Source organism: Gossypium arboreum, chromosome 13 (assembly GCF_025698485.1).
Source record: "Gossypium arboreum isolate Shixiya-1 chromosome 13, ASM2569848v2, whole genome shotgun sequence".
Lineage (NCBI taxonomy): Eukaryota > Viridiplantae > Streptophyta > Magnoliopsida > Malvales > Malvaceae > Gossypium > Gossypium arboreum.
In genome coordinates, this window is record NC_069082.1 from 128815493 (window position 1) to 128826862 (window position 11370).

The following is an 11370-nucleotide window of genomic DNA, read 5'->3' on the forward strand; positions in this document are numbered from 1 at the left end:
TAATCTTCAGATTAGCTTGGATTTAATATATGTTCTTTTATTCGTCGATGGCTGTTGATCCATCATACCAATCGTCGAGTTAACGTTTGGAGCTCACTGACCAAATTTAAAAAAAGAAAAGAAAAGAAAAAGAAACATAACAACAGTGACTTAAATAAAGACTTCTGAATAGTTCAGTGATCACTTTGTAACTTTTTAAAGTTAAATACAAAAATATACTTACTAATAATTTAGTGACTTTAAATGTAGTTTATCCATATTTTAATTTGATCCTTAAATTTCAAATCTTAAGTCACAAATCATCAAATTTAATCTCTGAGTTTTAAATATATCTTAGTGTCATTATTGCGTTGTTATTTAATAATAATTTAAACAAAATTTTTAAATAATTTAATAATTTAAATAAAATTTAAATATTTTAATTATTATTTTATAACTTTTAATCAGCGTTAGTTTAATAATTTTATGTATAAAATTTTATCATTTTTAATTAAAGTGTTCGGTTAATTGTGTCATCTATTTTATAAGTAGTATAAATATAAATATTTAGTAAAGTAAAATAATAATAAAATATTTCTTATCCCAAATAATCTCGAAAAAATTCAAGAAAAGACATGAAATCCGTGATGTTGGCCCATTCTATTCTCAGATCCGTCGCTTAAGTATCTCGTTGAGCGCGCTTTCCCTTAAATCCGGCCACGTGTCCCCGCCTTTCCAAGCTAACGAACATGGCTTTGTCCACGTCATCTCACAAACCAAAAAACGAAAACAAACAAACTTTTTTTTTTTCCAAATTCTCTCCAAAATTTCTTTTCTTTTCCTTTCTTTCAAAATCATCCTCATTTTCTCTTTGATTTCTTTTTCTTTTTCAAAAATCTATTTTTTTTTGCTTCAAAAATATCTCAGTTCTTTCGCATATTCCCTCAAATAAAATATCTTCATTTTGCCACTTGCTTTGTTAAATTTTTGGAACTTTCGATTCAAAAAAGTATATAAAAAAATATTTTGATAGTGAGTTGGCAGTTGATACACTACACTCTTTTACATTCACTCGAATTTTTGGCTTTTTTTTCAGTGTATTATTGTTGTTTTTGTTAAGCAGATTTGGAAAAAATGGCGGAAAACGGTAAATCTGCGACGGAGAAAGTACCGGCGGTTGCGAATCCGTTAAGCGAACAGCCATCGGAAATCGCATCGAATATCAATTACCACGCGCAGTTCAGTCCTCATTTCTCGCCGTTCAAGTTTGAGCCAGAACAAGCTTTCTTCGCTACGGCTGAGAGTGTTCGCGATCGTCTCGTCAAGGTATTTAACGGTTTCGTTGTTTTTTGTTTTGTGTCTTTGATTCGGTTTATGTGTGAAAGTTTGTTAGCTGATTATGGAAGTTTTTGTGCTTTTTTTTTTTTTTTTGTGTGTGTGTGTGTGAAGCAATGGAACGAAACTTTCGTTCACTATCATAAAGTTGATACGAAACAAACTTATTACTTATCAATGGAATATCTTCAAGGACGAGCTTTAACTAATGCAATTGGGAATCTCGACATTCAAAATGCTTACTCTGAGGCTTTGAATAAGTTAGGACATGAACTCGAAGAGATTGCTGAGCAGGTAATTCGTAAATCCTTTAATTTTTTTTTTTGGTTTAATTACTTCTTATTTTAATTTGTAAAAATATTTTTTAATAGCTGTATTTGTGATTGCTTTTACTAATAAGATGCATGATGTTATTTTCATATCAAATAATTTATGTGAGGATAATTGATAGAAGCCTATTTTGTTGTAGCACCGCCATTTTTTTTTTCTTTTTTGAATTCCTAGTTTTGAATGTGCATTAATTTGATGACTAAAAATTTTGTAGGAGAAAGATGCTGCACTTGGAAATGGTGGTTTGGGAAGGCTTGCTTCTTGTTTTCTCGATTCTATGGCGACGTTGAATTTGCCTGCTTGGGGATATGGTTTAAGGTACAAATATGGGCTTTTCAAACAGCTGGTAACAAAACAAGGACAAGAGGAAATTGCGGAAGATTGGCTTGAGGTTGGTTCAGCTTATTCCACCTTGAAGTTGCAGCATAGTCCCTGGAATATACCCTGATTTTCTGTTTTGATTGGGAATTTTTGCAGAAGTTTAGTCCCTGGGAGGTTGTTAGGCATGATATAGTGTTTCCTGTCAGATTCTTTGGAAGTGTTGAGATTAATCCAGATGGGTCGTAAGTGTTATAATCAAAGGCATAATATGCCCTTTTTGGTTATTTCTTTGCTGGTATTTGTTTTAAACTTACTCAAAAGTTGCAAAGTTATTTAGTTCGTTTTCAATTAGAAAATGATCAATTTTAGTTCTTAACTCCTCGTTATCATGGTTGTTTCCAATGCACTTTTCCATTCAGCTTTTGGAAGCAAAAGCAAGTAGCAAAGGAAACAACTAGAAGGCTTAGTATTGTATTATGCTGATGTTTTTTGGTCTGAATGTCATTTCTAACTGCTTCTATTTCTATATAGATATGAATTTCTTAATTTATGTTATATGATTTAAATGCATTGCAGTCGAAAATGGGTTGGAGGAGAGGTAGTGCAAGCTCTGGCTTATGATGTTCCAATTCCAGGATATAAAACCAAGAATACAATAAGCCTTCGCCTCTGGGAAGCAAAAGCTCGTGCTGAGGATTTCAATCTTTTTCAGTTTAATGATGGACAATATGAATCTGCTGCACAGCTTCATTCAAGAGCTCAACAGGTGATTATCAATACCATTAATGAGAAGCTGGTCTTGAAAGCCTTCATATTGCAGAACGAATCAACTATGTTAATTATGAAAGATAAATTTGATTAATGAAATTGTTGGTTTCTGGGCGCAAAATGATACTAATCTCCGAGGTTCTGAATTTATTCAGTTGAATAGTATATATAAGCTTCTGAAAAATTTTGTCTACATTTCATGTACCTATCTCACTGCATGTTTCTTGGCACTTATGGTCTATGAACTTTTCACATGCAGATATGTGCTGTTCTATATCCTGGAGATGCTACTGAAGATGGGAAGCTTTTACGTCTGAAACAACAATTTTTCCTCTGCAGTGCATCATTGCAGGTTAGTTGATACCATTATTGCTTCCCTTCTATAAGATTCCTGGTTCTTTCATTCTTCTATTGGATTTTTTCTTGTTACTGGCCTCCTTTTGTGTAGTGAATTGTTATATGCTTGAGGACTTGCCATTATTTCTTGCATGGGTTGGTTGCATAAAAAGGGAAATTCTCCCATATTCTTTACCCCAAAATCTATTTACTTGTGTACAATTTAGCTTTTGAAAGAGAAGGAACAATTTTAAATAATATATGATAGAGGTCTATTGCATGTAAAAACTACTGCATGCTTTATAGAATTTAAGTATGAAATGATCTGTATTCAAGAATAATCTTGACCATCATTCCATGTAGAGTTTTCTGCTCAAATCTGAAAGTTTTAAGTGTATTTGAATTCTATAGACGAAATCACACCTCTTTTCTGCAATGAAGAATGCCAATCCAATTTTCAGTTCTCATCAATTCCATTTTAAGTGGTAGTGACAATTCCAATGATAGTTATATTTATAATTACATAATTTTCTCCCAATTCAACAGTGTCATGGTTGTTTTATTTTTCCTGCTAAAATTTATCATATTGGTCTCAAATCTCAATGTTGGATTATTACAGGACATTATTCTCAGATTCAAGGAGAGAAGAAGTGGAAAGGGCTCATGGAAATGGTCTGAATTTCCCAGCAAGGTAGCTGTACAACTGAATGATACTCATCCTACGCTTGCAATTCCTGAACTGATGCGCTTGCTAATAGATGATGAAGGACTTGGGTGGGATGAGGCTTGGGATGTAACAACAAGGTGCGTAGTTCTGTTTTCTAAGAGGGTTTTATAGTAGCCCATGTTGCTTTATGGCATGTATTGCCATTGTTTTCTTTTTTGGACATTATTAATTGTAAATAACTGAACCAGGACAATTGCATATACCAATCATACTGTCCTTCCTGAAGCACTTGAGAAGTGGTCACAATCCGTAATGTGGAAGCTTCTTCCTCGCCACATGGAAATCATAGAAGAAATTGACAAAAGGGTAATTCGCTTGTCTTTTACTTTCTATTCGTTAGAGTCTTCTAATTGCAAAATTTAAGTTTTTTTCAGTTTCTTGCAATGATCAATGCCACCCGTCCTGACCTTGAGCATAAGCTTCCTAGCATGCGCGTCTTGGATCATAATCCCCAAAAACCTGTTGTGAGGATGGCAAACTTATGTGTGGTATCTGCACATACAGTAAGTAAATCATTCTACAAAAATCATCGAGGCTCGTAAAATTGTAGCGAAAAGCACTACTTTTGAGCTTGTTCTGTTGACCTCTTTTCAGGTGAATGGTGTAGCCCAGCTGCACAGTGACATCTTAAAGGCTGAGTTGTTTGCAGATTACGTTTCTATATGGCCCACCAAGTTCCAAAACAAGACTAATGGAATTACTCCTCGTCGATGGCTTCGGTTTTGCAGTCCAGAGCTCAGTAACATAATCACCAAGTGGTTAAAAACTGACCAATGGGTGACCAATCTTGACCTGCTTTCTGGTCTTCGAGAAGTATGTATCAGAATAATTCTCTGGAGTATGCTTTCTTTTATTCTTTCAAAACTATAATTGCAGTAATGTTGCATACTGAACTTATGCTTCTCCAACAGTTTGCCGATAATGCAGATTTTCAAGATGAATGGGCGTCTGCTAAGATGGCTAACAAACAACGTTTGGCGCAATACATACTGCGTGTAACAGGAGAAAGCATCGATCCAAACAGTTTATTCGACATACAAGTTAAGCGTATTCATGAATACAAGAGACAGCTGCTGAACATTTTGGGTGCGATCTATAGGTACAAGAAGTTAAAGGTATCAAATCATACTGATCGTTCTTGGCAGTTTGTTTGCTTAATGGAGTTCTGTGTACTGGCATTTCATTTTCAACCAGTATAATACTTTTTCTCTACCAAATTTGAAAATCATCATCATTATTATCGGTATTTTAACTGTTATTGCTGTTGTGTGTGTGCATAATCTTTCAATCTGAATGCTGTTTTTAACATCACGGTTTTATATTAATCAAATCATGCAGCTAAAACAACTTAAGATTAAACCTACCTACTTAAGAACTCAAATGAATTGCTTCACCCTCTATGAGCTTTCATATGTCCCTTTTCATTCATCACATTGATTTAGATATTTGATTTTTTGGTTCTTTAATGTTTATATCAACTCAAAGTCAGTTATGAAATAATTTGCTCTGATTTATTTTCATGAAACTAATTTATGGTAGGAGATGAGTCCTGAGCAGCGGAAAAATACAACTTCCCGCACCATTATGATTGGAGGGAAAGCATTTGCCACATATACAAATGCTAAACGTATAGTCAAATTGGTGAATGATGTTGGTGCTGTAGTCAACAATGATCCTGAAGTCAATAGCTATTTGAAGGTAAATTAATTACTTTTGACTCGGTACTTTCGGCTTTTTGAGATCTTTTATTGTTGTAGGTTTGAAAGTCCTTTTTCCTGTTTTTCTCGATCAGAAACCCGTTGCCCTACTTAATAATTTCGTATCATATGCATTGTTATTTAGCAAAGCAACCAGTGGAATTGACGTAAGTTAACTCGCTTGAAATGGAAATTGAAAGTTTACACGTGAAATTTTGAAAACTTTGATATATCCGGTGATAAGGTTGAAGCATCGGTGCAGTTACAATTGCTTAATTGGTATTTAATTCCTTAAGTCCAAGGCTTCAATTGTATGATATTCCTTATATAATGTTCTTAAATTTTTACCACTGGGCAGAATATTTGGTAAATGTCTTCAAACTATGTCGGGTTCATCCTACAAAACATTATGTTTCGTACTGATCGAAAATTTTCAGGTCGTATTTGTTCCAAACTACAATGTGTCCGTAGCTGAAATGCTTATTCCCGGAAGTGAGCTTTCCCAGCATATTAGTACTGCAGGCATGGAGGCTAGTGGGACAAGCAACATGAAATTTGCTCTAAATGGCTGCCTCATAATAGGAACACTTGATGGGGCTAATGTTGAAATCCGCGAGGAAATAGGGGAGGAGAATTTCTTCCTTTTCGGTGCAACAGCTAATGAAGTCCCTCAGTTGCGGAAGGACAGAGAGAACGGATTGGTAAGAACTCAAATTATTATTGCAACTTTGTGAACTTAGAGTCGGTGCCTTCAACTGAAATTAGCAGCCTCAGTGATTGGTGCCATTAAAATCGATATGAGCGTCTTGTTAATTATGTAAAGTGCAACTTCCTTTGAGATACTGAATTTGTTTAATTGTTTCTTTACCATTGGTTAATGTTATTTCTAACTCACCCAACAGTTCAAACCCGATCCTCGGTTTGAAGAGGCCAAGCAGTTCATAAGAAGTGGAGCATTTGGAAGTTATGACTACAATCCACTTCTCGATTCTCTAGAAGGTAACTCGGGTTACGGTCGAGGTGATTATTTCCTCGTCGGTCATGATTTCCCAGATTACATGGATGCTCAAGCCCGAGTAGATGAAGCTTACAAGTAAGTCCTAAACTTTTCTTTTTAAATTTGAATGTCCTGACTTTCATGAACGATAATAACATGTTTACTAAAACGTTATATGTCGCGTGTTATTGCTCCTTCAGGGATCGCAAGAAGTGGCTAAAGATGTCTATACTAAGCACTGCTGGCAGCGGCAAGTTCAGCAGCGATCGGACTATAGCCCAGTATGCTAAGGAAATTTGGAATATCGAGGAATGCCGCGTGCCGTAATTCCGACCCAATCTATTTTGGCAATCAGGTTCTAGTTTTATGATAATGAAAAGCATATATATATAAGAATGAGTAATAGGATTTGCATTCCAAAACCATATGTCAGCAAAAACAAAAAATAAGCGAGAAACCATGCATCTCGATTTCACCTTTAAATGTAATAAACAAAGTAATGTGTTTTACTGAATTGCCTTTACTAGTTTGTGGAACTTTAGTAGAGTATTAAAATTTTAATTTTAGTAAGCGGAATTCACTCCTTGAAAGGTGTATGTGTATATATATGCCTAATCCATGTACACATATATATTTGGTAGAAGATGTTAGTGTATATATTTATTTATTTTTTTATTTGATAGAGTTTTGTAGATCATGATTAAATTCAACCAAACTAGTAAATTCAACCAAAAAAAATAGTTTGAATTCAATCGAGTTGAGTTTGAGCAATTTGAACTATTAAATGATCCGAGACTATGTGTCAAACAGTTTACGAGTCTGATTCAGTTGTTCCCGGGAAAAGGTATACATCTAAGTATACTAATCGTGTAAACAGACTTAAATAGTTTGATTTTATTTTAAACTTGAGCTCAGATAATAATATTCAATTGAGCTATGAGTATTGAGTTGAACTCGAGCTCACGTCCAACCTTATCACACTTTGTGAGCATAGCGCAAAGTAAGGCGAGCACGTAAATATTGTTAAATGCACAACTATTCTACTATTAGCGCTCTTACTCTCCTTCGTCGTATACTAAAATTTAATTATTTTTATTAATCATAAATAACTGTTTGATATTTATTTAATTATTTTGGATAGTTTTTAACAGTGTTGACATTTGATAATGTCAACTTAAAGATTAAAGATTATAAAAAATATCCTAAAAAATCTTTAATTAATATTCTCAATATATTTCATTAAGTTTGATACTAAATTTAATTTGTTCAGTTTATGCTGTCATCGGCAATATAAATGTTCAAAACTACGTCTAAAACCAATATTGAACATTACTTAAAAAAGAAAAAAAAAGGTCGGTTTCATAAGATGTACTAGATCTATAGGGCACAAGGCCATTAACAAGGTAAACAACTACTCTTCCTGAAACTACTAGTATTATAGTGCATTCATAGTAAAAGTAGAATCTAAATCCTCTGCCATTTTTCAAGATGAAGAATTCGATCTAGGAGAGACCGACCTCGACATTGATCTCAGAGCTGGACTTCCACTTCTTCTAGAGTAGCTTTTGTTAGAACCTTCCTGCCTCAGACTCCTCGGACTTCTCCTAGGTGGTGGAGAAACGCTTAGCGAGTAGCTCCTTGACCTCCTCCCTACTGAGGAAGTGCTGCATGAGCAGCTCCTCCTCAAACCGGTACTTCGTTTAGGGCTGACACTATACGAGCAGCTTCTCCTCGAAGCTCTCCTTGATCGAGGAGGTGTAAGGCTTCGAGAAGCAGAACGATAATGGCGTCTTCTATATCTAGAGTCATATGGTGAGTATGACCTATCACGTGAAATTCTATAGTACCGATCATCAGGTGAGTAAGAACGTTCCCGCCTTCTATAGTGTCGATCCTCAGGAGAGTAAGAACGGTCCCGCCTTCTATAGTATCGGTCCTCAGGAGAGTAAGAACGATCCCGTCTGCAGTGGTAACGATCATCAGGAGAGTAAAACCTATCACGCCTTCTATAGTATCTATCATCGGGAGAGTAAGAACAGTCCCGTCTACGATAATAACGATCATAAGGTGAGTAGGACCGATCACGCCTTCGATAGTATCGATCTTCAGGTGAGTAGGAACAGTAACGATAATTCTTTCTATAATAGCGGTCATCAGGTGATCTACTAAACCGGGAATGAGCACGTGAATAAGACCTATACTGAGGGGAGTAAGACCTGCTCCTACTCCTACTCCTATCAGATGAATAACAAGATGACGGGCTTCGGCTGCTTGAATAAGGAGAATAGCTAGGGGTTCGACAGGGTGAGAAACTCGGTGAACGATGACGCTCTGTATGCAGAGAAGAATAGTATTAACACATTTTCTGGTTGGATCGAAAATAACAAAATCGATAGAAAGGAACCATACCACGAATAGTTCTCAACCCCAAATACCTTCCCGGTGTAGGGGTTCTCCCCCTCCGCCTCCTAGCCTGCAAAAAACAAAACTCGAAACGTAAGATTCTAAAATTACCTAACTGTCCACAAACAAAACAAGCTGAAAGACAGCCAGGTTTTTTCCGGAATAAGTATGAAACTGTAAATCAAAACAAAGACAGGGAGACATAAAGCTAAATAAAGAGAGAAATTCCGGGCATACAACCCTAAAAGTCTGATTCTTGATGTTGTGTTTGATTTACTTTTGGAATTTGTTGAAGAGCTGCTTCACACAACTAAACCTGCTGCTGCCACAAAAAACTTCAAGTGGAAAGAAGCAAAACAACTTTCAAGAACTCTTAGAAACCGACCATTCATATATCATTATGCAATATTTGAAGGAGCAAACACAAAACAATTATCGAAGCAGGCTATAATCAACACAAGAAAACTTTTACCTTCTCAACTGTAATGACACGTCCCTCAAGAACAGAACCATCCAAGTACTTAATGCAACGATCAGCTTCTTTGTTGGTAGCCATCGTAACAAACCCAAATCCGCGCGAGTCCCTTGTCCTTGGATCAACCACAAGGTGAACATCGATCACCTATATAATTGAAACGAGATTACCACTTAACCATATATGCAAACGTGATATTACATAAGTCATTCAAACAAACATAAGTTCTTAGTTCGAACAATCCATGAAACAAAAGTTGCATTCACCCATACATTTCCCTCGCTTGCAAAATGCTTTTCCAACTCCCTCTTGGTGATCCGAGGTGACAAGCCAGTAACATACAAACTGTTCCCGGGATTTTCAACATCACTTTCAGCACTCCTACTCTTACTCCTACAAATCGAAAAAAGAACAATAGGGGAAAACATATATATCAACCTTTTGCGAAACAAATATAAACACAATAAACAGCACGAAAGGCAGGACTAGAAAAATTAAAAATACCGGGACCGACTCCTTGAGCTCGACAAGGATCTTGACACAGACCGGGTGTATCGCTTGTTTGGGGAAGGAGAACTTGAATACCTTGACCTCTTAGTGTACGACATCTGGAAATATGAACAAAATATACAGCTCAGTACTGAATTAAAATTATAAAATTTCTTCAAATTAAGGGATAATTTTTTTGACTGTTTTGATAAATGTAATTTTCAAAATTTTAAAAGTATTAAATGAAATAAAATAAAATAAATGGAAAAAAATCTACATCCTTATCTACTTATTATTTTCTAAAGTTTTCATTGAAAAATTCTATCATTTAGATTTAGTTATGTATTATCTAACGTGCTTAAAAACTAAATCACTGGAAATATTAGTTTATTTATTTATTTTTAATACAAGGCTTAAGTGCATAATGAAGTTATATTTCAAAGTATTTCCAGTGCAAAATAATACTATATCATATTATCATGTTCCTAAAAGAACAATAACAATTCGAACCATTTTAATTAAACTCCTTATTTTTCATGATGAACTCGCACCTGATACCCATGCACGATGTATATCGGGATAACGGTACAATACATCCCTTGAAAGGACCCTCAAAATCCATATAAATCTTGAGGAAAATGTAAGTTCCTATATTGCATACTTATATCCAACATTCACAACTAAGTTCAAATCTAACTAGCCGAATCAAATTTTAGGTTAAAGAGGGAATATGACTAGTTCTAAGCATTATATAAAAAAAGCAATAAATTATCTGATAATATTCATATTTTTCCGTAATTATAATCCGGAAAAACAGCTTCCATTTAGTCTTTTATATAACAATTTAATCAAAAATTTAAAATCTACAGAATCCTTCGGAATTGCTTCCCCTTGTTAAAATAGAAAAGATGCTAATGTATAAGGCTCTTGATTTAAAAACTTCATTAACAACAGATAAAAAATTATTTACAAATTGTTTCTGCTTATTGTATTTAACTTTCAATTGAATTTTCATTTTTTCATAAAATTTGTTATTAATTAAAAAAATCAAATAAACAGTTAATCCACCTATAAGCAATTAAGCTAATGGATTTATATTTAGAGCCAAGCCTATTCATCATCATAAACAAAGCCAATTATCAAATTCATCAAACATGATTTACATTACAATAATTAAAAATAAAACTAATCCCCAACCAAGAATTGCGGATCGAATTACGAATATATATATAAATGATTAAATAACAAAGCAATAAATTAATTTAAAATTTAAAATCGATGAATTTATTACCTTCGAACAAATGAAGAATTAAACGATCGAAGAATCGAGTCTTTTGAATCCCACCTTTGTTTGGTTTATGCAACGATTTTCTTTTTATTTATTTTTATTTATTTTTTTAATAGAATTTAAAATGGCAAAACGAATTATATATAAATGGTGAGAAGGCGCACTAAAGAAGTTTCCGGAGATACGGACGTGAGGAGTGCATTAAAATTCGGACGAATCTTTCCC

General features: G+C 34.5%; 2 protein-coding genes across 3 annotated transcripts; one reads left to right on the forward strand and one right to left on the reverse strand.

Moving 5' to 3' along the window:
- The first annotated feature begins 616 nt into the window (after positions 1 to 616).
- LOC108486389 (alpha-glucan phosphorylase, H isozyme) lies at positions 617 to 7080 on the forward strand. Of its 2 annotated transcripts, none has more exons than XM_017790432.2 (16): positions 617 to 1011; positions 1103 to 1305; positions 1429 to 1608; positions 1859 to 2035; positions 2122 to 2207; positions 2542 to 2731; positions 2993 to 3085; positions 3689 to 3873; positions 3985 to 4102; positions 4171 to 4299; positions 4391 to 4609; positions 4708 to 4911; positions 5336 to 5494; positions 5931 to 6194; positions 6396 to 6586; positions 6691 to 7080. In XM_017790432.2, exons 2-16 carry the CDS (start codon positions 1114 to 1116, stop codon positions 6815 to 6817), a joined length of 2514 nt encoding a protein of 837 aa, XP_017645921.1. In that variant the 5' UTR covers positions 617 to 1011; positions 1103 to 1113; the 3' UTR covers positions 6818 to 7080. The 2 variants fall into 2 exon arrangements, with proteins under 2 accessions (XP_017645921.1, XP_052880426.1); XM_053024466.1 differs by having other exon boundaries at positions 732 to 988.
- Positions 7081 to 7799: 719 nt separating this feature from the next.
- LOC108486766 (serine/arginine-rich splicing factor SR45a-like) lies at positions 7800 to 11370 on the reverse strand. The gene is made up of 6 exons (XM_017790980.2): positions 11149 to 11370; positions 9873 to 9976; positions 9641 to 9761; positions 9366 to 9515; positions 8900 to 8963; positions 7800 to 8821 (listed from the first exon to the last, which is right to left on the reverse strand). The coding sequence occupies exons 2-6, from the start codon at positions 9974 to 9976 to the stop codon at positions 7974 to 7976; spliced, it is 1287 nt and encodes a 428-aa protein (XP_017646469.1). The 5' UTR covers positions 11149 to 11370; the 3' UTR covers positions 7800 to 7973.